The sequence below is a fragment of the Crocodylus siamensis genome, chromosome 13, assembly GCF_052110815.1.
Source record: "Crocodylus siamensis isolate JL-2025a chromosome 13, ASM5211081v1, whole genome shotgun sequence".
Lineage (NCBI taxonomy): Eukaryota > Metazoa > Chordata > Crocodylia > Crocodylidae > Crocodylus > Crocodylus siamensis.
In genome coordinates, this window is record NC_143407.1 from 833083 (window position 1) to 860092 (window position 27010).

At 57.8% G+C, this 27010-nt stretch overlaps 1 protein-coding gene and 1 long non-coding RNA gene across 3 annotated transcripts in view; both read right to left on the minus strand.

Moving 5' to 3' along the window:
• The window catches only part of LOC149853626 (uncharacterized), a 37835-nt gene extending 21053 nt beyond the window's left edge, over positions 1 to 16782 (minus strand). The window contains exon 1 of the long non-coding RNA XR_016438911.1: positions 16430 to 16782. This is a non-coding gene — a long non-coding RNA (uncharacterized LOC149853626). The remainder of the gene's footprint in view (positions 1 to 16429) is intronic.
• Positions 16783 to 18211: 1429 nt separating this feature from the next.
• LRIG2 (leucine rich repeats and immunoglobulin like domains 2) overlaps positions 18212 to 27010 on the minus strand; it is a 41517-nt gene continuing 32718 nt past the window's right edge. The window contains exons 17-18 of one of the 2 annotated variants that reach the window (XM_090024978.1): positions 23064 to 23345; positions 18212 to 22374 (exon numbers count right to left, since the gene is read on the minus strand). In XM_090024978.1, the coding sequence (XP_089881104.1) occupies positions 22145 to 22374; positions 23064 to 23345 (512 nt within the window). In that variant the 3' untranslated portion in view covers positions 18212 to 22144. The remainder of the gene's footprint in view (positions 22375 to 23063; positions 23346 to 27010) is intronic. The other variant, XR_016438837.1, reaches the window with a different exon arrangement.

Consider the following 27010-nt stretch of genomic DNA (forward strand, 5'->3'; position numbering starts at 1 on the left):
GTTTTTCTCTTCTGCCTGGACATAGGGGTGCAGGAATTCATCAGAGACCTCGAAAGAGAAAGCCTGCTTGCTTTGAATGCCGACGCCGACAGGCCTTCTAAGAATAGACTCCAAAGGGAGACGCAAGACAAGCGACACGATGAGAACGCAGCGCCTTCCCTCGCTGCGCAAGGCTCTTGAAATCTCAAAAATACAATATTACGCGGCACGAACAAGAGAGAGGCCCAGCCGGGCGCACTGCGGCCCTTGGGAGGACGGTGCTGTTACGTAACGCGTCAGGGACGAGGTTAGCGGATACCGTTCCTCCCCGGGGAGCTCTTCTTCTGGAGGAGTCATTAACGCACCGGCCGGATAACAGACCCAGCTCTCTAGTGCTCTGGGTCAGAAACAAATTAAGATGGGGAAGCTGATTTGCCATCAATCTACATTAGGCATGGCTGACCAATCCACCCCTTTGATACTCGCTCCTGTTATGCATAAATGGAAGGGTTTATGACGGGTAGGGCTTGAAATATAAAACCTCTGTCAGCTTTACCCAGCAACATCTCATCTCATTTGTTGGCTGAAAGAGGAAAAGAGGGAAAGTTTTCGAGCCTGCATCAGGGAGCTTCCCAGCATGCCGGCACCAGAGCAGCCAGACAGAGGAGCAGACAGGCTGGGGGCCACTCCTTCCAGCTCAAAAAGCATCGGTGGCTCTCTCTAGAGCAGGATGCCCAGCCCGGTACTGCAACAGCGGCTTAATTAGGCTGGTGAGTCTCCCCGCGTCGCAAGCCCTGACAAGAAGCATGGTTGAGGCCAGCTAGAGCCGGCGCTGCCCAGGCACCCGAGAAGCAGCGGGACCGCCTTGGAAACGCTCGGTCAGCTCTGCCGCAGAACTGGAAGCGGTTTGAAGCAATTGTCAGAGGTGTTGCAGGCGCGAGGCCCATGTGTCACCGGGAGCCGCGTGTCTGGAGGAGCCCCAGCATGGCGCTGGAGGGGGGCGGAGCGGCCTCCCCCACGGGGCCGAAGAGGCGCTCGAGCCAGCGGATGCTCGGGGCAGCAGGAGCCGAGCGCAGGGAGATGCTGCAGGCTACCAGGAAGCTAGCAGGATGCTGCTTGCAGGAAGAGGCACAACGAGGCTCCTCACGCGCTTACAGAGGAACGGGGAGGCCTGAGCTGCTGCCCACGAGCTGCTCCCGGATCCCAGCTCCTCTCCTGCCCAGCCTCAACACGCAGACGAAGGATGCAGCGAAGTGGACCAGCATTGCTGTTGGCTGTGGGGGGGGGATGTTGCGAGATGCCCACCCCAAAAGCACCAGCTACCCAGCTTTTCATCTGGTGGGGAGGGGAGGCCCCACAGCATCCGAACCATGGCTCCTCACGGCTTGAATGGCCCGTGCCAGGATCTCACACAGGTCAGGCTTACAGCTGCCTCCACCAGGTAAGAGGTGCCGCCGATGTAGCCTCGGCCACGAGATTGTACCACCTCCGCATTCAAAGCCAGAGGGACTTAGATGCAACAGCTCCTAGCCGTCTGTCAAAGACTCCCCGCGGCTTTGCCAGCCTCGGCTGCGGCCCTGGGCTCTGGAGGGCCTGGCTCCAGCCTGCCAGAGGGGTCTGTCGCGTGCCATGGGCACGGCTGCCGCCGGATCACAAGCCGAGGGCGGCACCTCGCTGCGCCTGCAACCCAGAGAGGGAAAGAAGGCGTCCGCTCCCACGCCCCAGACCTGAAGCAGCGAAATCACAGCCCTGGGAAAACCCTCGCGTGGAGAAAACGTGGCGCGTGGTAGGAGCAGCTCCACGGCTCCGCACAGCCCCGCGACCCCTTCCTCTGCACGGCCGGGCAGGGGGCCTGTTCTCCTCAGCCAGACACCGCCTGACCCGAGGCGCCAAGGCGCCGTGCTCTGGGGCCGCGAGGAAGACCGTGCAACGAAGGGAATGCGAAAACCCCCGCTGCCTGCCCCCCGGGAGCGTTTCCCTTCCTCCATCCCTGGACCTCGTCCTGGAGGTGCCCAGGCACCCCGCCCCGCCCCGCCCCGCGCAGCGCGCCCTTGCCAACGCTCCGTTTAATCTCAGCTCCAGCAACTACCTCCCCATCCAATTACCCGCCTTACAGCTGCCATCACAACATTACACTCCTAAGCAGCAGCGCGCTTGGAAGGACTGAGCTACTTGAAAGCAGACGTGATTTGGACGAGCAGTGCTTCCTTTCCAGTCCCCGGCATTATCAAAGTCACCGATGCATAATCAGCTGTGCTTAACGCAGGCTCCAAGCACGCAGCCTAGTTAGCTCTTGGAAGGCCCCATGCGCAGGGCTGCTTTTTTTTTTTTTAATGCTGATCGTTACATGCCCGCGCAAGGATGCCGAATACCTGCAGCACGCTGCACTGCCCCGGTCCAACAGGCATGGGCTGGTTGGAGAAACACCCTGCACCCGAGAGTCAGCCCTTCTCCCTCAGATCTCAGTGCCTTGCACTTGCAGGACATTTTCCACGTGTTTTGTTGACCTAGAGATGCTGGCAGAGCCCCGTTCCTGGAAACACCAAAGCCCCAGGTAGGAGCTGCTGGTGCGTGGCTCCAGGGTCCGCGAGGGTGCAAACGCATCCGTGCGGCCCTTCAGACCACGGCGGCGGTGCCGACAAAGCCCCGTCCGGGGTGCGGTTGGGGCCGGCCTGCTCGGCCGCATCGCGGTTTTCAGGAGGGAAGGATCGGTGCTGGCGACGGCCCCCGGGCCAGCGTGTTCACACGGGGACTGTAAAAGGTCGCCCACCCACGGGGGCACACGAGCCCGATCCAGCGAGGCCGCCGGGCGCGTCACACAACTCTTCCAAGGGGCTCAGGGGGCCTCACTGCTTCCCTTTACAGCCGCTGGAGAAAAGCCTGGTTTCACAGGGGCTGGCTTTGGGGTGGCAAGGCAGGTTTGACATCAGAGGGTGGCTGCCAGAACAGCACATCGCCGGTGCGCTTTCAGCTCTCTCTGCACTCGAGAGGCCTGCCGGTGTGGTCTGACAGTTTATCGCAGACTCGGGTCTGTAAAAATCAGCTATAAAAAACACAAGTGTGGAAACATCAATACACTTGATTATCGCACGTACTTGCGCTGAACAGCCAGCTCCCCAGCGAGCGGAGGCAGAAGAGGAAGCGTTTCTGGAGCCGGGGAAGCAGATGAAGCCGTGTCGCAGCCAAGAACAGAAGGCTCGGGAGGTTTTCTGTGAGGCAAGAAAACACCACAAGCCCATCCACTTCCCAGCAGTGCTCCCACCCCCAACAGCAGCACAGTCCTTTTCCTGCCATAGCCACCGTCACCTTTACCCAGCAAACAGCCTGACAGCCACTGGCCCCCATCACCTGCAGCTCTCTCCAGATGAGCTGCATCATCTTGAGCCACCTTGCTGCTCACAGCTGGTCCAGGAGCAGCTTGCAGGGCAAAGGTAGTGCTCGACCTCTGAGCTTTTGACTGGAAGCAAGTCACGTGAAATGATTTCGCTGGTATCTGACTGGAGGTGCACGGGTCTTTATACTCAAGTTTCTATTGCTAGTACCCACACCTGCTTCATCAGAGCCGCCTAGACTTCCTTGGACCTGAAAACAAACTCCTTGGGGACTGACAGGGTGAGATGTGCACAGAGGGGCACGAAGCCTGTTAGAGCCAGGCAGGGACATGCACCATTTTATGTTGAGCATGTGCCCCTGGATGTGTTGATTCAACCTTCCCTTACCTCCTCTCAGCACTGTGACCCGGGCCCCGGCTACCTCCCCCCCCCGTGCTGGGGCTTGCTTGGGCGGTGCAGAAGCCGCGGAGCACGGCTGAACCCAGCCCAAAATCAGGAGGGTTAGAGGCATGTCAGAGGAAGAGGAACAAGGGATCAAGTTGCTCAGGAGAGGACCAGAGTACAGCTTCTTGCACCCTCTGTGGAGGGCAGGGACCCACCAGTGCATACAGCCAAAACCAGGTGCTCCTCCATTGTGCTTCTACTTGCTCGCTTCAATGACGAGGCTGACCGGCAGCTCCTGCCTGCTCTGTTTCACCGCCCCGGGGCCGCGATGCAGGCCAGCTTATAGAAAGCAGCACGTTTCGGTTCACAACTCTGCCCACAGGACACATACAGCTTTTGCAGCTGACAGCAGTGCCATCCCAGGGGAGGGAGTGCGAGGCAGGGGACACAGGTGGGATCGAGACGTGGCCCAGAATAGCTGCAGGCTCCTGGGTTCAGATGCTTCCCAAAGCTGCCGCCTCCATCTCCCATCCTGGGGGCCTCACCTGGGACTTCCCGCCGTCTCCACCCTGCCCTGCCTCCCAGGCACAGCAGCTGGTCTCGGTGACACGCTTGAGGACCTCTCCGGAGAGACTTGCTGCTGCAGGGAAGTCCCAGGGGCCTATGGAAAGCGGAGCAGTTTAGGCAAAGGAGGAGCAAGTATTCTCCAGCCATCATCTGTGCAGCTGAGTCTAATCGGGCCGCAGCTGCCGCTGGCTGCACCCATGGGCAACCCCTGCTCCACCTGCAGAGGGGCCAGGCGGCAGGGTGCCCGTGTCCTTCTCTGCCCCACTCAGCTTCATAAAGCAGTGGCATGCTCTGCCCCAGAAGCAAAGACGCAGGCCAGGGGCGTGAACCAGACGCAGCGGCTGGGGGGAAGATTCCCCTCCAGGGCTGGCAAGGCAGCTCCTCCCTCTCCCAAAAGCCGGCCCCGTATTAGAAGACCCCTCAAAAGCAAAAGCCTGTATGGGTTTGCATCTGCACAGGGAGAGCGTGGGGCACCTGCCAGGCCCGGCGATGGCTCTGCATGCGAGAGCCCCATCGTAACTTGGGTGCCCTTGAGATGTATTTCGGGGCAGGTCTGGCAGGGGAACGCAGGCAGACCCAGCTGACTCGGCACCGTGCAAGCCCAGGGGGCCCTGATCAGGAAGGGAAGCGCAATCTGCGCTGCACCCCCTCCCCGAGATGCAGGGAGAGCTCCCGCGGCAGCGTGGGGCGGGCTGCAGCCCTGCCAACAGCCTCCGTGCAGCGCAGACGCGACTCTCCGGCCCTGCGTGCGGGGTGACCGGGAAGCGCTTCCACTGGCACAGGCGGTACCCCGCATGCACATTTCTGCCTGGCCTGGTCCCTAATTAGATATTACTGCACTAGCCTAGATGGATAGGCATGAAGTTTAACTCCTGAAGCAAGGTGCAATTAGCTGGGCATAAAAGAACACTGAAGGGATACTAATTACGTTCTGCGGGATGAAGAGAATCGAGTCAGAGGAGCAGAAAATTACCTTTGTGGGAAATCAGCTTAGCGGTCCACACTGACGCAGCAGCCGCTGCACGGATACTGCGCCGCCCCAGGCCGCGGGCCAGGCCGCGGCAGCTCTCCGCAGAGCGGCTCCTTCAGCCGCGTCCCGGCGCTTCGCCGCACGGCCCGAGCGGCGCGGAGGGGGCTGCTAGCTGCTTTGCAGGCTCGCTCTTAGAGCAGGGTTTTCCCGGCTTCTGGAGAGGCAAAGCAGGCAGCGGGCTTAGCTGAGAGCCCAGAGGGGTGGAGGGGTGTTGCCTGTAGCTGTGGTGGTCGAAGGACGTAGGCAGCAAGTGATCCTTCCTCTCCCTGAAGAAGAGTGTTTGTAGCCAAAAGCTTGCAAAGAAGTATTTTTCCAATTATTTCAGTTGGTCTAATAAAATATACCAGATTTACCCAAAGAACCTCGTCTGCCAGACAGGTGGAGGCACGTGAGACACTCCCTAGCACACACAACCACACAGACACGCTTGTGCCCCAGTGTGCGAGAGATCGCTTTGTTCCCGCCTGACCTAGGCTGTGCCGAGGGCAGGCAGCCGTGGTCTTGGGCAGGAGTCTGTGCTGCTGCTCATGTCCAATTCACACGCACAGGGGAGCCTGCACCACAGCCTGGGCTGGAAACATTAGCATCCTTCTCCGCCTTACGCCTGGGTGAGTCAGCTCAGAGCAGGTATCTTCCACCGCCCTAGGGTTCGCTAGGAAAACCACTCCAAGGTGGCAAGGAGTTGCTGGCTTGCATGCCTGCTGGCCAGAAGCAAAAACCTCTCTGAACTCGCTGTGCTCAAGCAGAAGTCTGCAGAGGGCAAGCGCCTTGGGCACTGGTGGTAACAACTCCTTCCTTTCGTGCCTGTTGGAGAGAGGAGACGCCAGGCTGTGCTGAACTCATCCTGAAGCTGCATCAAAGCCTGCACGCCAAGTCCTGCATGGGGAGGACAAACCCCCGAGTGCCTGGACATCGCCGGAGCTGCTGCCCTGGGCAGGTGCAGCCTGCAGGCCGCCAGCAGGCCTGTTACAAGGCACAAGCATGTGGGACAGTGGGTACCGCCCTGTCCAACCGAGGCCTCTCCAGGGCTTGGGGCATGGGCATGGGCATGGGCTGGAAGAGCAGGCGCACAGGATGGGAGCCTGGCTCTCGAAGCTGCGGTCAGCCCTGGGCTGAGATATCTTCCTGTCTCTACTGCTAACGGCTCCCTTGACACAAGTGCTGGGCCATGTCTTTGACCCGTGATTTCTCACAGCCACAGCCGCAGGGGACTGCGGAGCTACTGATCGTCTTGGGCATCATCCCATCTCAGGCCTCATGCTGGTGAAGGACAGAGAGCAGTGCTTCCTCCCCACCCTAGCAAACGCACGCTGTGCAAATAGGATGCTCTCCAGCTGCAGGCAAGGTCTGATCGCCACCTGCCAAATGCGAGTGGGCACTGGCCTCCCCACCGCCCCCGTAGCTGTTCTGCAAGGACCCGGATGTGATACCTCTGCACCCGTGGTTTCAGTCCGATCCGGGGTGTCTGCCGGGACTCCGTCCTGAGACCAAACCTACAAGTCACCTGTGCGCTGAGCGCACACAGGCTCAGCTTTCAGGCTCACCGCAGACAGAGGCCAGCCCAGCCGTGCAGCCATCCCCGCTGCACAGGGGACACGCGGGCCCTTGAGGCATTTGTGGGATGAGCCCACTCTCACCAGGGAGACAGGCCTGTCGCTGAAGGCTGAGCCCCGTGTCCTGCAACACAGCCAGATGCCACGCAGCAGAAGCACAGCCGTCACAATCTCGCTTCTCGGCAGGATGCGGATGGGTCCAGCTGAGCCGATGACCCACGAGACGCATGAGGAGGAGCTGGTGGGAGGCGAGAAGGAAAGGAAGAGGAACCCTAGGAGGAGCTGGAAAGCAACGCTGCCCGCCCCAAGCACGGCGCGGCCAGCACAAGTCTCCCCACCGCGGCCCCAGAGGTGCAGGTCTAAGCCCGGCTAGCGGCAGTTCGCAAACACCTCGTCTCCCCTTGGGATGATTCCTGGAGTCTTTCCAGGTTTCTAATTAGCCCGTAAGTATTCTCTACCCATCGAGCAATATTCAAGGAGTCTAACATGCTATTTTCCTGACTTCCCAGTAAGCTTCCCGGTATTAGCTCATAGCACCTTCTTGATTGATAATTGCTTGCAATAGCAGCCGCCAATTCATCACAGACAAACCTTCCCTGATTACGGCCCACTCAGTGATGGAGTGGCAGTACTCCTGGCAAGAGCCAGCCCGGTGCTGCCAGGCTCCCCAGGAACGCAGGGGTCCAGGGCCCTGGGCCGGGGGGTCCGGTAGGTACAGGAGCATCTTCAGGCCTTAGAAGGATCAAGACCCAGGATGTCCAAGTAGCATCTCTGAAGCTGTAGGCTGCAGCTCTCCTGCTCCCTCCTCTCTCCGAGAGACTGTGCACTCCTTTCAAAGCCCCTCGCCGATTCACGTTTATGGGGCAGCTTGGAGAAGGCAGCCTGGGGACTGAAGAGTAGGACGGCAGTTTACAGTGTAAACCTGGCTGCAACCTGCTCCCCACACACCTGCTGCCGGCTACCCAGCAGCCCGGGCACATGCGTGACCGTGGCTCTGGTGCTTCCAGCCTGGGTGTATTTCAGATGGCAGCATCCACGCCACATCCAGCAAGGGCTTACCAGCAACGAGTCAGCACCACTCTGCCAGGCTGCTGGGCAGGACAGGCTCAGGCATGCCATGCTCATGGCTCAGGGGTGTTTCCTCTTGCACGCAGCATCCCCGCATTCATGCCCAGGCAGTTCGGGCCAGGAGTGGCATGAGAGCCAAGTGCTCCAGCGGGTCAGCTGATGGAGGCTTGCTGAAGCCCCCAGGCCCCATGCAAAGGGGTGCTGGCAGCCTCCAGCACAGCCTGTTGTCCTAGGGAAGGCCCACACGCGCGCGCAGGTCCTTCCCTTGCCAGCCCGTTCATCATGGTTACTTGCTGGCTGAGGTAAGCCTGTGTTATCACCTCCGAGACCGTCTCTGCCAGCAAAGCTGCATCATTCACACACTCAAGGTCACACGGACGCACCTCGCTGCACCGAATCCAACGGGACGCCGAGTGCCCAGCGCAACCTGAACTACCAGCAGAAGCGAGGGCGTCTTGGCTGATTCACCTCACGCTGCTCCGTCCCGAGTCTCCCGGGGCAGGGGTCGGGGTACACATTGCCTGGTCCCAGGTGCACACACCGTCCTCGCGCGCTGTTCCTCTATGCCAGCGCCCCTGCAGCTCCGGGCACTTCCAAGGCCCAAGGGAAAAGGCTGGTGCCTGCCCTGCCTAAGGGACAGGCGGAGACGGAAGAAGGGGGAAGAAAGGGCATTCCTCCACCAGCCCGAGAGCACAGCCGGACCTCTGACGATTTCCCCCAAGAGACGGTCCCGCCATGCGTCTGCAGGGGAGGGAAGCCCCTGTCTTGGCCGGCTGCCTCCTGGCAGCTCAGTCCTTGCATTGCCGGTAGGAGCCGCGGTATGCCGCGCGGGTGTACGAACTCATACGCCGACACCCTATGCTCAGGCTCCGCTGACCGAGCTCTCTTCTCCGTAGCCACCGCGGCAGGTCCCTGGGGCAGAAACACGACCACATGCGTGCACTGACCCCCAGGCCTGCAGTTGCAGCAGCTTCCCACGCTCCTCGGGAAAGAGCACATCTGGGTTAGCGCAGCCCATCTCCCGGGGCCAGCCCGGGCCTTCCCCGGTAGGGCCTGGCAAGATACCAGCCGCCGTGACCCACAGATGTGGCTGCACATGGCCTGGGCGTGATGAACCCCACGGGGAGCAGGCGCACCACGCTCCCCCCCGCCAGCCCCGGAGCAGCAAGGGCAGAGGGAGAAAGAGCTGCGGTCTGGGGCTGCCGGGAGACCTTCCAACGCACGCACGATGGAGCCACGCTGCAAAGCCAAGAGAGGTTCCCCTGGGAGCGACCGCCTCACTTTTGGGGAAGACCCCACCAGGAATAGCCTTGCGGGCAGGGGCTGTCACGTCACTGGCCCCCGGCGCCCGGAGCCCAGGGCCGAATCTCCCGGGATACGGAGGCCTGGATAAAGAGCAGAGCCACGTTCTCCCATCGCCACGCCACCCTATCCATAACGCAGGCCGCTTCCCCAGACAGGACTGGGAGCTTACGCAGCCATTCGCGCTCTTCATCTCCCGCGGTCAGGCCGGGAAGGCGCTTTAATAAGATCGGCTCTGACAGTAACGCAAAACAACAACAACATTAAGGGAAGAATAAGGGCCGAAGCAACCGTCAAAAGCCTCATGTTCCTGAGCGGCCAGACAGAAATCAAAGCCGTCAGGCTTGAGCAGCAGCAGGGAGCGCAGCCAGGAGGAAAGGCAGGGCTGCGGGCGAGGCCAGGTACCACCGAGCACGGGCAGGGGGACGGCTCCCTCCAGCGCGGCAGCACCCGTGGCCCCGGCCGCGGCAGGGACTCGTGGAAGTTGGGCACGAAGCCTCGCCCGGAAACCGGCCACGACGGGCCAGGTCCTGCGCCCTGGGAGGGGCTGAGCTCCCGCCCGAGCCCCGCCGACATCTCACCCGGACCTGCTCTGCAGCTCGCCTGCCGCGAGGAACTCAACGCGGCGTGGCCCATCTTGAGCCAGCTGCCAGACGCCAGCGAGGAGTTAAAACAGCTTGCGAGAAACAAACAGGCCTTAATGAAACCTTTATTTTTAAAATATGTTTTTTAATTTAAATGCAAATAGGGAGCTGCGCTATCTGCAGGCGGCCCAGGCTGACACGCTGGGTAATTAGCAGGGATGAGTCTCAGGCAGCAGAGGCTGCTAATGGGCCGGCACTTCCCGGGCATTTGTTTTAAGTTAATTACAAGTTTGCCAAAATGGGGATCACAGTCTTGCTCTGTGAACTGGACCCACCTCCACCACGCGCAGGCCCGGGGGGGGCAACACCGGCTTCTGCTCCTGGAACACCCCGGGGCAAGTCACGAGTCACGGCCCAGGCTCAGGACCCCGCGCCACGCGGGGACGACCTCCCTAAATACCCCGGGCCACAGAGAAGAGTGCCAGGGAGGCCTGACACGTGATGTGGGATCGCACCGTAGAAACAAAGAGCAGACTGGCCTGGCAGGGCCTTCGTACCAGCACCAGCCATCTGCTGCGGGCACGCGAATAGCCAGCCTTTGGCAGAGGATGGCGTCTGGAGGAAATCTGCCTGTGCTGAGCTAGAGGCCTGACTTACTGAAGCGAGAATAACCGTGCTCATGGAGGCTGGAATTTGTGCCAGCGCTCGTATTAGCACGGCCGCCTGGGCCACGCGCCACAGGACGTGGCAGGGACCGCCCGAGCAGGATGCGGCTCGCTACAGCCAGGCTCACCCCGCTCCCCGCCAGCCGGCACGCGGGAGGGAAGGCTGAGGGGACCCGGCTGGGAGCTGGTACGTGGCAGCAGTGCCCATGCCCTACTGCCGCCTGCCCATGACCTTCACGTCCATTTGGGTTTCATTCATGCCTTTGACAGCAGCGATGGACGAGGCCTTGAAATGCTCTTGAGCGCAGAGATGCGCTCCATCTCTGCTCCGTCCGCAGCAGAGCCAGCTGCGTCCCTCCACATGCAGGTCACTGGCTCCCTTCTTTGTGGGTCTTGCCCCCTCGGGTCTCGTGAGTGCAGGAAGGGCCCCAGCCTGCTGCGCCACAGCAGACAGCTGACCTGCCCGGACAGACCCCAGGCGCCCTGGGATACATCGAGGGCTGGGCTCAGGCCTGGAAGCAGGTGCCATGCCCTCGTGGCCCCTCGCACTCACACAGGGGCCAACACACAGCCACCAAACAGCCCTTGCAAGTGGGGCCAGCACTCAGCACCTGGAAACGCGGCCGCTGCAATGCCACGAGCGCTCGTGTTGCAGCTGCCCCATGCTTTCAGCCTGGGCACCGCTCACTACCCTGAGAGGGCCCAGCTCCCTGACATGGGGCCTCCCAGGCAGATTGAACACCCCCTCTTCCAGGCTGCCTGGGTGCAAACTGGATGTGGGACAGCCTCCGTCTCCCTTGGTGCCATCCAGAGGCACCCGCGCTGACCAGGGAGTTGGCCCTGCCGCGCCGAGACTCTTCCATCGGTGCCGAGCGGGTTGCGGGCAGCGTTCCTGCCTCTCACCGAGCGCCACCGCAGCCCCGGCCAAGCCACCCCCACAGCGCGGATGGGGTTAGTCCTGCTCTGCTCCTCCTTTGGAAGTAGAGCTGGTATGGATTAAGGAGTCAGTCAATGCTGGAAACGGGCCCTTGCTGACCAGGGGCAGGTTTCTTCTGGAAGGGGATTTAATTGGGAATTTAGCACAAGCAGCTGAGGCAGCACAGCCCCAAGGGCTGGATCGCTGCACGGCCAGCTCTGCCAGCACCAGTAAGATGGCCACACAGGTCGCCAAGGCAACAGATGCAGGGGAGCCACGTGCTAGTCAAGCAGCTACAGCACAGCCCCTTCCCCAAAGGGAGAGATGCAGCAGCTGTGGCAGGGGAGAAAGGACCGGCAAGGGGCCTTTGCAGGGAAGTGGTGAGAAGGGTCCTGCAGGCCTGGGGTAAGAGAAGAGGATGCTCTGGGAAAGGCCCCATCCCAAGCCACGTACTGAGCAGAGAGCTGGCATGGTGCATCCCACCTCTGCACTGGATCCTAAGGCCAGGGCTGATCGCCAAAGGGGGCACAGCTGCAGGGTGCCAGGCAGAACCACCCTGTCCCTCCAGTCAGGCCACAAACAGTCACTCCTGGACAGGCCGTGTCCATGTCTGGGGCCAAGCAACAAGCAGGTGAGCAAACTCACCCTCCTCCTGCTCCACTGGCCTTGCTGCATGCCTCCGCGATGACCTGGCGCAGGCGAGCCCGGAGCCGCGGGGAGATCAGTGCAGGCTGTAGGCACTGGGGAAGAGCAGCAACACTTCCCCTCCGCAGGCCAAGCTGCGGGAGCCCTGCAAGGTGCAGCTGACCTGGGGCCGGTCCGCATGCAAGCTGCCCGCTCTGCTCAGCCTCCATTAAGCGCAGATAAGTTGCGTGCGTCTTTGCCGGGCAGCGAAGCCACAGCCTGGTTTCAGCCCCGTGGTGCAGACGCAGGTGCCCGCACTCGCCTCATGTGCCCTGGGCAGTCCTCCCACACCTGGGCCTGGCCAGCAACCCCCGCACAGGGTTCTGTATTAACGACCCCTTCGGACAAAGCCCCGATGCTTCGGTCTTGCCAGGGAAAGCGCCGTGCTTTGCTGACCGCTCCGAGCTGCAGCAGCAAGGCACATGCTTCTGGTGCCTCTCGCCAGGACCTAGAGGCACTCGCTGTCCTCGGCGCTGGGCACGGAGCTGAGGAGCCCCCGGACAAGAGAACGGGCACCGTCAGCGCTGGTGCCACTGGACCAACAGCGTGCAGAGCAGAGGGCCTTGGGCAGCAAGCTTTCAGGCTCTGGCCCCATTGCTGGCACACCTGCGCATGCCAGGACCCATCCAGCCACGTCCGTCTCTCTGCCGAGCGCTTGGGTCTCTGCGTCGCGAGCTGCCGGCTTCTGCGCGTCTCCTGCACGCAGCCATCTGAACTTGCATGTGCACAGGGACAAGGAACATGCCCAGCGCGGGCCAGATGCTGCACAGATGTGCGTGGGAGGACGCAGGCGGGGACTGCTCTGCCGGATGCAGTGGACAGCAGCACCCTTCACGGGGCCCCACGGGCCCGGCTGCAGGGAGCAACCCAGCAGGGCTGGGGAGCTGGAGCCCTCCCCGTCTCCCCAGCGCGGCGGCGTTTGCCGCCACCGGGACAGCAGCGCTCTGCCTCCCGGCAGAGAGCAGCTGTCGGCCTGCGAGGCAAACGCCGCGGGAAGCGGCACCGGCAAAGCAGGGGAGCGCGAGATGAACAGCAGCTCCAAGACTCTGGATCTGGGCCTGGGGCTCTGCTGCTGCTGCCCAAAGCAGGCCTTAAGTACCAACGTGACGTGGCCCAACACTGCCACGTTCTCCCCGATGTGAAGTCTCAGGTCCTGGGCCTGGCCAGGTTTCACCCAGAGAGCCAATCAGCAGCCCCAGAGGGGCTGGGGGGACCCCGCGTGTCCCGTGGAGACCCCACTTGTCCCTCCCCGCGTGGCTCCACCGAACTGCTGGAGACCAGGTGGCTGCAGTCCACTGGACAGGGCATGGGCCTGGGGCTCAGGCCCGTGTCCTCCCCTCAGGGTGCATCCAGAGCAAACCATTTGCCTCGTGTGAAAGCCAGCAGACCTCGGTGGCCGTGGGGGTCCGTGGTGCCTGACACAGCTGGCCCTCTCCAACACGCTGCCCTGGACACGTGCGTCACTGACCCACCCACCGCTGGCGCTGCCCAGCTGCGACGGCCAGGCTCAGGCACCGTGCGCTTTCCAGGGTGAAGTCATCTGGTTTCGTGCGTGTTCCCAGCTCGCAGCTGCAGGGAAAATGGCATAAAAATTAGGCTCTGGCTCTGCTTGTTCCCCGCGCTCCTGTCAGCCCCAGAACGAGCTGGGGCTTCACTTGAACGGGACGGTGGCTCTCTCCCGGCTTCCCTCCCTGCGGGCCGACAACCCGGCTTGGGGCCAAGGCCCTGCCAGGCATGAAAGCAGCAGCCTCTTCCCCAGGAGGCAGGGCTGGGCCCAGCCCTCCCCGCCCCTCAGTGCTGGGGTTTCTTTACACCGTCACTTTCCCTTGCCTGGAGCACACGTCCCAACGGGCCTGGGCGCTAGCGCCAGCCCCAGAGCCCAGGCAAACTGTCCCCGAGGCCCAGAGCCACCGGCAAGAGCCCTCTGCAGCCGAAAGCTGCTCCAGCCACCCCACACCTAGGGCTGAGCCCCCTTTGCCAGATGGGAAAGACCGGGGGGAAGTGCTGCCAATGCCAGGCCCTGTGCCAGGGCTCAGGAGGGTCTGTGACCGCTGCCAGGAGCCTCACGTCAGCGAGGGGCGAGCTGGGGTGGGTGTGGTATTACTGCCCTGAGTCCCCCCAGACCCAGCTTTCACCTTTTCCAGCCATTTGGACGCGGCCCATGGGGCATCAGGCGCTGCCTCCCCGCCTCGCTGGGTGCCGCGGTGCTGGACAAAGATGGATCCCTCCCTCGCACGCCCTTCCCCTGGCCGCGCGGGCGCCGCATCTGCAGCATCCAGGCACCACCTAGGGGTCATCCTGCGCGGAGCAGCCTCCCGCCCCCCCCCCCCGCCGCGGCCGCGGCCCGCACTGCTTCCTTACACAGGCCACGGGCTCCCCCGCGGGGAGCAGGGCACCGGCTCCAGTGCCTAGGATGAAATCTCCACTTCTGATGAAGCATCCAACTCTCCGACACCATGAAGGATTAGGGCAGGCAGGAGAGGGGCTGACCGCAAACCCTCAAGTGGAAGCGTGTTGCTAGCCAAACCCTGGGGTGAACGCTGTAGTTTCCACGCTTTCCTCTCTTCGATGACCCAGTTTTTGAACTCTCCAACACCAGACCGCAGTGTTAATGTTTAAATATGCCTGGGTACCTGAGACCGTTACCTGTTCACAACCATCACGGGCAGAGCCGTCTGTAACGGGCAAACAAGCCCGACTTTGCGGGGGGCAGCAGTGGTACTTCCCAGCCCCACGGACCCCTCCTCCATCACTCTGCCCAGCCCCTTCTTGACCCCGTGAGGCGACTGGCCTCCGCCATGTCCTGTAGCCAGGAGCTCCGCATGCCAGCCATGCTCTGATTCCATGGCAGTTTGTCTGAGAAGGCCTTTAGGGAAGGAAGGACCTTGTTGAAAACTTTGGGAAAATCCCAGCACGCTGCATTGACTGGAGCCACCGAATACAAACAGACGGGCTGGGAGAGGGCTGCATGGATCATCTTGGTCCCGTCATTAGCTTGTTCAGCACTGGCCACGTTCGTCTGTGCTGGTCCTTCACGTGCCCGTTCCCACTGAGCAGCGTGGGAGTCCCCTCAGCAGCCTCTGCAGTAAGGGCCGATGCAAAGAGCTCACCAAGTGGCTCTGCACCAGCCTGGTCCTGCCTGCTTTGCACCTATCCCACTTGCACTGTCCACGGGCCACGCTGGCTCTGGCAGGCTTAGTGCTTCCCATGTGCTCAAAGCCACTGTTCTGAGCTTCAATATACAGGTCCCTCCCAGGCCGGCAAGGGTGGGGTCCACAACCACGCTGGTCCCTACGACATGGTTGCTGCTCTCACTACAGGGGAATGCATGTGACTGTCTCTGCTGCTGCAGGGATGGTGCCACAACAGTGAAGAGCAGAGCTGAGAGTCACAGCCCACATGCTCCAAAAGCCACTGGGCCTGTGCCTTACTGAGGGGTAAGGGACAGGCTCACTCGAGATCCCTGCACTCACGCAGGGCATCATGAGCAGCTTGGTGACCATCCTGGGGTCCCAATACCCAAGCCTCTGCCCCCACTTTGTGAGTGCCTGGGGCCTGCCCCTGCACTAGTGACAAGCCAAAAAAAACAAAGGGAGGCAGCAGCACAAAGCCACAAGCAGCAGTGCCAGAGGCGGCAGGATGTTAGCTCTGGACTGGACGTGAGCCCAGGCTTGGTCTCCTTGTTAGCCCACCACAGGAGCTGCAGCAGACCAAGATCACACCCCTGGACTTTCCCCTCCCATCCCAGACACACACGTGGGTCTGCAGAAGGGCAGTGCAGGAAGTGCAGCCCAAACAGGAGCTGTGCAGAGCCTACCAAGTGCCCACAAGCACATGGCAAGGCTGCTGGCCAGCTGACCCCCCTCAGCTGCAGGCCTGATTAGACAGCTGGCTGCTGGGCGCAGGCCTGCGCGCTCCTGGAAAAGCACCATGCGGAGCACAGCATCTGGATCGTGCTTCTGCCAAGCTGGTCCCATGGGCAACCCCTGCTCCAAGCTGTTGCAGCAGCTGAGGGAAAAGCGGGCCAAAAGTTGCCATGTACCAGGCTTCCCCAAATGGTCCTGTGCCAAGCACAGTGGTGGTTCACGCATGTGAACCCAAGCTCTAGCAAGTGAGGCTTTCCTCATGCAAGCTCTGCTCGTCTGCCCAGGCAGATGAGGATACTGTTATAAGCTGTGTGCTGACTTGTGTAGGGTGGGCAAGGCAGAGCAGAGCACTGGGTTGCACCAGAGCAGCGGTACAGCAACAAGCCCAGGAAGACATCCCAAACAGGGGGTGGCTAACAATGAGCTACCAACAAGCAACTATGCAAAGCCTATTCAGACAGCAACCAGGCAAGGAAACAGGCAGCAACAAGCGACTTACTTTCATCCTTGGGGAGGAGTGTAGCGAGGTGGTGACCCGGCCCATGACGTGGTCCTGCAGCAAGGAACTAGAGCCTGCTCCTGGAGCCAGCAGTCTGCTCCACCCTGGGACCACGGCGCTAGCTCAGCTCAGCACACCGAGCCACCATGGAGAAGAAGCCACTTCTGGTCACAGGCGAGCGGGGTTGGGGAAAGAGCTGAAGCAGAGCTGACTCTGTGTGTGCCTGGCCTGGCGCTGCAGCAGGGTGGCCAAAGTTCCCACGTGTCCAGGAAAAAGCATAAGGCGCTTCCTACTCAGCCTGCTGCAAAGCGATGACTAATAGGCTGACATCTCTCCTCCTCAGCAGAAGCATTCTTAACCTGGGAAACTAAAAAGATAAATGGTTTGACTCAGGAAGAGATTTGCTTTTTTAGAGGGAAAGCAGAGGGACCAAGCTGGTATTCACCACGTGCCACAAAAGTTGAACATGGACTATGACACGTGTGCTGGGAGGCTGCAGGCCTTCTGACACCAGCTTCTCCTTTCGTAGCATCGAGCAGGCTGGAAGCACTGTTGAAACCTGGTTATGGAGGGCTGTTGCTGTCACTGGAGGCCCAGCATGCACAGGCCATCAGGTGGCCAGCTTTAGCCACTTCCAAGCTGCCTGGAGGTCCTTCTAGGGACTAATCCTACAAGCACAGAGCAAAAACCTGCAAAGCACTGTTAGTTCATCTCAAAGGGCCTTGCAAGCTTGCCTAGTGACAACTGTGGATAATGGGGTGCATGGATGTACTTGGGGGTTTCACAAGTTTAGCTACAGTGGAATAAATTTGTACCTAATCTTCTCACTCTGGATACACACTACAGACTGTGCCACTACAGGAGCAGCTGTGAGCATACTGCTGGTTTCCTCTCACCCCCATGCCATCAAGGGGTTTTTCTTTGACAATTGCCTCGAGTTTTGAGGAATGCATCTCTTGAGTTGTCTGCTTTCTTGTACTTGAGCAAAGAAGAGATTAGCCTGGCATGGACTGCAGCACTGTCAGCTTAGAGCAAATACTTTGCCCTCTTCCAAGGGATAAATGAAGCCCTGATTTGCAAGTAAGAGGCCAGGTCATAACAGTGCATATTAAAAACTGTGTTTATAAAGAAATGAGGAATACTAGGCCTTGCGATACATGGCACTGCTCAGTTAGTGAGGACTTGAATAGTTTTACAGAGCTTCTGAGCCCTCTCTCAACCTGCTGATTATCTTCTATTAGCTGTTGAAAGACACCTTGTTGTCTGCATTCTCCCCAGAGCCACTTGAAGCAGAGGAACTGCTGAGCTAGCCCTGCAGTGCTCACACATACCTCATTAGCTGTTTGTATGCAGGCCACCCACCACTTGCAAGTCCAGACTTTCCAAACCCTCTGTCCCATCTCAAAAACCCAAGGGGGTGGGGGAGCGCTGGAGGGTGGTCAGCGAGAAGTGGGATCATCAGGCAGGGGCTCAGACTCCCAGACAGGTGAGGGCTGCATCTGTCCAACAACAGGGCTCAGTCCTGGCCAGCTGTCTCTCCAAGCAGGCACATGAGCCAGCCAACCCCCTTACTCAAGGAAGAGAAAGGATGGATGTTACCAAGCACCCGGTCCCCTTCTAGCCGCATTTCCAGGGTTACTTAGAGAGGAGAGCCAGCTCCTCCACCACCTGACTTGAAAGGACTTACCAGCTTTGCTACACTTTTCCCCCAGGGAAAAAACTTGCAAACATTTCATGTTCCAGCATCCCATGTCCTGCATGCTATGGAAGCCACACCAGAGGTTCACAAGGTACGTAGTGTTTTATTGAATGAAGGTATATTACAGTAGACAAATGTATGTTACACATGCTATACAAAATATACATTCTTAAGTGAGAAAAATATAAATAGAGACTAGGAAAGGGGAAAGCTTTGCTCACACTGTTGTAGGTACTCCCAGTACTAGAGCTGCTACTGCTTCGACATTGCCTGAAGACGACAGGTACGTTTATGCAAAATAGACTATCCGCTCTGTGCAAGTTGGGTCTCCGGGAAAACAGCTGGGGGAACATTTCTGCAAAGCTTTTTCTCCAGTGTGAATGTTTAGGAGCTGTTGCTCTTAATACTGCGGATGGGAAGTTAGCCTGGTTCTCACAATGTGAATAAGGCACCTTCCCAATTAGCTCACCTTTTTAGTGGTGAAGGCTGTTTACAGCCAGCTGAGAACCACTATAAAAAGGGAGATGCTGTTGTTCACACAATGACAACAAATCTGCTCTGGTGCAGGTAGGACAAGTTCCCTGACAAGCCCTGGTCCCAATTCTGCTCATTGTACCAAGAGACACTACTTCTGACCTCTTGTGCCCATTCCTGCACGTTTGCAATCATGGAGCAATTGCAAACAGAGAAACCTGAACAGCATTGATTTACGCTCCATACAAGAGACAGGAGGGAAAGTCATTAAGTGTTTGTCAAACCAAGAGAGAGGACAAAGCACAACAGGATTACTTTCCTGCTGGCAAGACATCGCGGCTCTCAGTGTGCCAGGGATCAACCGGGCCCTTTACCATGTATGACCAAAGCAGGCAGGAAGCCTGGAATGAGGCAAGTTTTCCATTAGAGCAATTTCATGACCTGACATTTCTGCTATGAATTTAGCCTAATAGATATTTCATAGATTCCATAGACATTGGGGCTGGAAGGGACCTTGGAAGATCAGAGTCCAGCCCCCTGCCCCAGGGGCAGGAAGTCAGCTGGGGTCACGGGATCCCAGCAAGATAATATTTAGCAGGCTTCTGCGGAACAGAGATAGGCTTGCATCTAAAAAGTGACAGTGTCTTCTTTGTAGTGTTCAGAGAGAAAGCCTACTTTAAATATATTACAAGCCACAGAAAGATACTTAAGTTTACCTTCCCTTTAAGCTGTAGTGACTATATTATGTGCAATACCCTACAAGTATTAAAAACCTCACAGTACCGTGGGGCTACAATTTTGGCGCTTGGTTCCACTTTATCACAAGCTCAGGAACAATTCTGGCCCCGCTCCAATGAGGCTGGTGCACTGTTGCGCAAGTCGCTTTGACAACCCAGGCATCCCTGCCAACACCAAACCCACTGAGAACCTGGGCATCCCTGCCATTGCCGGCCTGGTTTACCTGGCTTAGGCCACCAGCCATGTCAAGGATCACCTTAGGAAAGTAACGGAGAGCCAACACCAGCACGCACAACTGATCCCTGGCTTCAGGGATTCTGAGTGGGGGGCTCGGAAAGGGCAAGTCCCCCGATACCCCCACCAAGCCGACACCGGGCACCAGCTCTCACATAGCTCGAGCTGTTGTTTGATGCAGACACATCTTTCCTGCGAAGTAAAGCAGTGCTGCTGGTCCCACACACATGCAGTGAACTGTCTATGAACTGAACAGAACTATCGATCCCTAGGAAGCCAGCCCTGGGACCCTGTTTGCCAGAAGGAAGGTGTCACGCTAACCCAGTCGAGCTCTGAGCTCACTGGGTTGCTGAAGATGCGACATGGATGAGATCACCAGCATTAAATAACCCCCTCCACTTCCACCTGGATTTTTTTTTTTTTTTTTAAATCAGGAAGCAGTGGCTTTTGGGGAACTTTGATGCCCTGATGCTTCCCTGCCTGACGCACAACGTCAGCAGTGAGAGGAATTTGCAGGAAATGCTCTCTCAATCTAGGGGAAAGGCGGCCAGAAATGGATTCTGATTAAAAAAGCTATTGATGCTTTGCAGGAGGCCAGAAGCGTTGTCCTCATTACCCATGCATCGCCTACTGCTTGGGCGAAATATTCTGGCTGTACTGGAGAGAATCGGATTCACCACAGACCTGAACAGGCCCAGGATCTCACTGCTGGCAGTTTACAATAGGGCCACAAGCTTTTTGAACAGCAGATTCGCTTCTTGTGCACTGATGCAAGGCCGAACACCTGCCGAGTACCACACACACCCTTCCACCAAGAGAATCACAGGATCACAGACAGCGAGGGCTGGAAGGGACTTCAGGAGGTCACATCCAGTCCAACCCCCTGCTCCGAGCAGAACCAGCCCCAACTACATCAACCTAGCCAAGGCTTTGTCCAGCCAGGTCTTTAAAACCTCCAAGGACAGAGACTCCACCACCTCTCTGGGTAGCTTGAGAGGCCTAACACTCCACCTTGCCGTCCTCCCAACAGTTTGCCTGAAGTGACCTGGCTGTCTAAGCAGCAGAGGAGTGTTTGTGTGCTGCACACTCAGCATTCGCACTTACTGCAAAGGATTCCTCTATGCCCAGGCCCAGCAGATCTAAGCCTCACATCTTGCAAGTTAAGGCCTTGTCTATGCTGCTATTCATACTACAAAAGCCAGGCCTGGGAACACCAGGCTTGGGAAAAGGCAAGCTGCGCTGGTACAAGACCGTCTACACCAAGCTGCTGCTGGCACCCTCCAGCACAGCTAACTGGCCCCTGCCTAATTCAGGTGCCTGTACTGATGGCCGCCAAACCAAGGACTAGAGACAAATCAAAGGTACTGTTCACTTAGCCGGAGCTCTCTGCAACCTATGGGCCAGGAAGGCCTTTGAAAAGAGATGAAAGCTCAAATGCTGGCAGGACATCAGCCACTCAGAACTCTTTTACGCTTGGTATTACTTCCTTAGATGTGCATGAAGAAGAGGAGTCATTTTGCATTTTGGAGACACTGCTGAGGTGTGTCAATCTCATGGTGCCTGCTGCTACGAGCGCTGCTGGAAGCTGCAGATTAGAATCAGGTCTGTTCCTACAAGGTTCCTGTCGGATTTCATGCTGTAGCAGGGAACAGACAGGTTTCAACACAAAAGACTCACAGAACTTTGCAGCCAGGTGTGATGGGCCAGACTGGGGCCCAGGCCTCCTGGGTACATACTAAAAGGGAACAGGCTGCAGTAACACTAGTCAAGCCTGACATCTGCTGCTGTAAGTGAGCACAAGTCATTAGGGGCACTCTTTCACCAACGTGCCTGCAAGACACCACGTTCTTCCCAACAGGAAAGACAGCTCTATCCTTTGGAAACAAGCTTTCGATATCAGAAAACCAAATCATAAAAGTTCTGGTTTGACAGGCAGCTGTCAAAATTAGAACAGCATACATACACTTTGGCATAATAAAAAATATTTACATTACAGCCAACACATGTATATGCTTAGTGTATACAAAATATTTATAAATGCAAATGCATTTACAACTACAGTTCATTAGTCGTAGGAGGAAGAACAACCCCAAAACATAAGACTGACACAGTAATGCGAAGTGCTGCTGACAGTCGGAAGGAATGCAAGCTGGCCAACAGCTGTATGCTTACAATCGCTAGCGAATTCCAAAGGGACACCCTAAACGCTGCTGCTAGCAATCACAGAAGGCAACATGAAATAGCTATGCCTTCTCGGGAGCACTTTCAAGACACGTATCCACAAAGGCCGTCCCCACATCAGACTTTACGCCTTCCTGTACTTCTGCTGTGGCTGTCGCTATTCTTTCACCAGGACGTTCAGCCAGACCGCTGCACCTTCCTGTCTAACACCAGCAAATCCCAGAGACGAGAGCCCGTGTCACTATCCTACTTGTAGCAGAGTCCATCTTGGTCCACTCAACTTGGAATCGTAGACATGCACATACAGCATCGTTGGCCATGGGGTTAATCCTGAGGTAGTAAGAGAGTCAGTTGGTCTGAACTCGCTTCCAAGGTTTCTCCTTGCTGCCTTATGTAGTTTCACTGTAATCCTGAATGTTCCGAGTCCTATTAAAATCAAAGTTATGCTCACATAACCTGTGGCAAGGTCTGGGTGAAGCAGCTTGCTCTCGGTCGCCGTCAAGGACGCCCTCGCTTCGGGGAGCTCGAGGCGCCTCGTGTACCGACTGTTGATGCAGGCAGTGCGACCGCGACAGCCCAAGGTCTTTGTTTATTCCCCACAGGGGCAGCTGAAAAGGTTCTGAGGGGAAAAAAACGAAGAGGGATCTGAGCTCACGATCAATGCACCAAGTTTTAAATGGATTTCTGACACGCCACACGACTTAGCAGAAAGGGGCATTGTTAAAAAAAAAAAAAAAAAAGGTTATTTTCTACTTGGCTTCCAAGTACACATCTTACTGGAGGCCTTCCTCTGTAGCTGGCTGTTACTGTAACCAGCAACAACGTGCTTGATAGTCTTTCCATGTACACCAAAGCAGCTCTCTGGAAGAGACTTGCAACAAGACCCAACTATTGCACCTACCAGACATTTTTTCAAATGCTTTGAAACACTGAGCCCCGCTGGATACAAACACAAAAGCTCTCTGGATTTCCTGAGAGAGATCTGCAGAGGAAAATACCCGATAGCCAAGAGCAAGAGATTACACCTCACAAGCGCCGTGAGGGGGGAACCGCATGTTCAAAAGGTGCTGTTTTTCCAGCAGGAACTGCCACGTCCCTCAATGCCAGGAGCATTTGGTGCCAATTCCAGACTCCTCTCTGCTCAAAGCACAGCCAGGAGCACAAGCACCTAGCAATCAGATCAGCTATTGCATGCACTACCACACCCAGTCAGACACACGGGAATCAACTGTACCAACAAAGGGCGGCAGGCAGGCCGGTACCCACCCGACAGCACAAAACAGAGCAGACAATAGGTCAGGCACTCACCATTTGTCTGCTGAGAGGGGAGTTTCTTCTCACTTATTCTGTCATGGTTGGTGAGGAAGACGGACATCTCTCTGTCTGCAATCAGATTGTCCAGGGTGCTGGTTTCATGCTGGACATGCGTTGGATAGGTCTCCTTGGGCATATGCACCATAAGATTGGAGAGGGTTTGATCCAGCGGGTCATCTTCTGTGATGTACGCGTAAGGGCAGTACTCTCGGGTCCTGGAGTAGATGTTGGCATTGTCATAACAATCTGAGCAGATCACTAATGGACCTGTGCCACCTAATAAATGTATTGCAGAACAAACACAGTCTGTTTAGAAGGGCTGAGATGCCTGGTTTCTGCAGCTGCTTTCACAAATAAATCACGAGCACATAACATTACAGTGGCATGGCTTCAAAAAGCCTGGCATAGATTAGCACCGAATCCAAGGAAGTTTGCTCGCTTTTTCTGGATGACTCAGAGGCAACGGCCTGATATAACAGATGTGGTCCTTGGAGGCTAAAGCAGCTCTGCCAAGGGTGGCATCCAACCCAGGCACCTCTACCAGGGCGCAGCATTTGTGAATGTCTGGAGCAATGCCTGTGTGTTGCTCTGAACTCTCCTACTGCATCCTCCAAGCAACGGCAGGAAGAATGAACCCCAGTCCTTTCCATCTGCCTTTTCAGAAGCTGAACCATATATGCAGGCATCTGTCACGGGCGCTTGCAGGTTCCACTGTCCCTCCTGCACCGCTGCAGGCAGCCTGGAGGGACTTGATGTTGCCTGATGCCAGACCACCCACAGGATTTCTCCTGCACTACCCTGAATGGCATGTCACGCCTCTCCCGTAAAAGGGAGCTAGGTATGTGGGACCGCACCCTTGTGGGGGGAAGGTGAAGAGATGACAGCAGGGGCATATTCAGCTGACCAACTGCTAATACCTGTCTACAGCGAACTTACAGCTGTGTGCTAAACGTACACAAGAAGGTAGCTTTTATACTTCCAAGCAAAACACTCTTCCAGTCCGTCTCAACCACAGGCAGCAGGGAGGAATGGAGCCGGGCAACAACTAGTCCTACTGGACACCCTATCCCCTTGGGGGCAGGTCAGGCTTGCAGGGAGCTGGCATGAGGCCAATGGGCACAAGGCCCCAACAATTCCAATCTGGAGCCACCTACAAATTAATTAGGGGGACGCAGCAAGTGATTGGAGATACCCTGTTCACCAGGGCGCTTCTTGGGGTAACCCAGGGGAGGCGCAGCCAGGCCCCAAGTCAGCGAGGACCTAGTCAGGGAGCGTCTGGCGGGACTGGACGTGTTCAAATCAGCAGGTCCCGATGACCTCCACCCCCGAGTGCTGAGGGGATTAGCCGAGGTCATTGCGGGACCCCTGACACAGCTTCATGAGCACCTGTGGTGCTCTGGTGTGGTGCCAGAGGACTGGAAAAGGGCCAGTGTGGTCCCCATTTGCAAAAAAGGGAGGAAGGAGGATCCAGGAAATGATAGGCCTGTTAGTCTTACCTCCGTCCCGGGGAAGCTCTTTGAGAAAGTTATCCAGGTGCACATCTGTGAGGGGCGAGCAGGGGAATGTATACTTAGGAGCAACCAACGTGTGTTCATTAGAGGCAGGTCCCATCAGACCAACCTTGGACGCAGGTGTCACGGTGGACATAGTCTTTCTGGACTTTAGGAAGGCCTTGGACATAGTCTCTCACCCCATTCTCGTTAAAAAATTAGGAGATTGTGGTGTCATTGCCTACACAGGTCAGATGCGTCGCCAACTGGCTGGAGGGCCGCACGCAGAGTGTGGTGGCAGACAGGTCATTTTCGACCTGGAGGGACGTGGGCAGTGGGGTCCCCCAGGGCTCGGTCCTCGGGCCCGCACTGTTCAACATCTTCATCAGTGACTTGGACAAAGGGGTGAAAAGCACCCTGTTCAAATTCGCAGATGACACCAAAGATGTGGGGAGAAGTGGGCACGCTAGAAAGGAGGAACAGGCTGCAAATGGATCTGGACAGGTGACAGGGGTGGGCAGATGAGAATAAGATGGGATTCAATACTGACAAATGCAGAGTACTGCACCTAGGGAGAAAGAACCAGCAGCATACCTACAGGCTGGGGAACTCCCTTCTCACCAGCACAGAGGTAGAAAAGGATCTTGGAGTCATTATAGGCTCCTAGATGAATACGGGGACATAGTCAAAAGTCAGAGAATCAGTGAGTCAGAAGGGACCTAGACAGATCATCTAGTCTGACCCCCCGCCATGGGCAGGAAGGAGCACTGGGGGTGGCAGGGGTGATAAGACCCCAGCCAGGTGCCTGTCCAGGCTCCTCGTGAAGATCCCCAGGGACGGTGAGAGCACCCCCCCTCTGGGAGCCTATTCCAGGCTCTGGCCACCCTTACAGTGAAGTAGTTCTTCCTAATATCTAACCTAAACCTGTCCTCCCTCAGCTTGTGGCCATTGTTCCCAGTGACCCCAAGGGGGGCCCTGGGGAACAGACTGTCCCCGAGTCCCTGCTGCTGGCCCCTGATAAGGCTGTAGGCAGCCACAAGATCCCCCTCGGTCTCCTCTTGCGGAGACTGAAGAGAGTCGGGTCCCTCAGCCTCTCCTCACAGGGCTGGCCACGGAGGCCCCCGACCATACGAGTGGCCTCCTCTGGACCCTCTCCAGGTTCCCCACGTCCCTCTTGAAGTGCGGCGCCCAGAACTGGACGCAGGACTCCGGCCACGGCCTGACCAGCGCCACGTAGAGGGGGAGGAAGACCTCTCTGGGCCTGCTGATGCAGGACAGGGTGCGGTTGGCTCTGCCTATTGCTTCGTCGCACTGGCGACTCGTATTCATCCTGGAGTCAATCCTGACTCCAAGATCCCTCTCTGCCTCCGAGGGGGGCAGCCCCTAACCTACAGCTGTCATGCTGGTTCCCTCTCCCCAGGCGCAGCACCCTGCACTTGTCCTTGTTGAACCGCGTCCTGTTCAGATCCGCCCACTTCTCCAACCTATCCAGGTCTGCCTGGATGCGGTCCCTGCCTGCCGGCGTATTCACTTTACCCCACAGCTCGGTGTCATCAGTGAACTTGAACAGGGTGCTCTCCACCCCCTCGTCCACGTCTCCGATGAAGACGTTGAACAGCGCCGGGCCAAGGACCAAGCCCTGGGGACTCTGCTGCCCACACCCCCCCAGGTTGACATCGACCCCTCCACCACCACCCTCTGCGTGTGCCCCTGGAGCCAGTTTGCCACCCACGTGACCGTGCATTCGTCCATGCCGCAGCCCCTCAGCTTGCCCACCAGAATTGGGGGTGGGGGGGTGGGGGTGCACCGTGTCTAAGGCCTTCTGGAAGTCCAGGAAGATGACATCGACTTCCTCCTTCCCATCTAAGCTCTTTCTAACCTGGTCATAGAAAGAGACCAGGTTAGTCAGGCAGGATCGGCCTGGCACAAACTCGTGTTGCTTACCCCTCAGCATCACTTCCCCTGCAGGGCTCTCACAAATGTGGCCCTTGATAATTTTTTCAAAGACCTTCCCCAGGATAGACGTGAGGCTGACTGGCCTGTAGTTGCCAGGCTCTTCCTTCCTCCCCTTCCTGAACATAGGGACCACACTGGCCCTTTTCCAGTCCTCAGGGACTTGGCCCGAGCACCAGGAGTCCTCGAACAGCCATGCCAAATGACACCAGCCAATTCCCTCAGCATCCGTGGATGAAAGTCATCCAGGTCCGCCGACTTGGTTGCATCTAAGCCCTCCAGGTAATCCTTAAGTAGGTCTGAACTAACAGTCGGGGGACTCGATCCTTCCTGGGCCTCTCTGCGCTGTCACCTGACAGCTCCCCATTGTCAGCAGACAGGGACACGGAGGCAAAGACCTTGTTGAGAAGTTCTGCCTTCTCTCGCACATACGTCACCAACTGCCCTGCCCTGCCCTGCCCTGCCTCGTAGGGGTCCAGTGTTACCCCGAGACTTCTT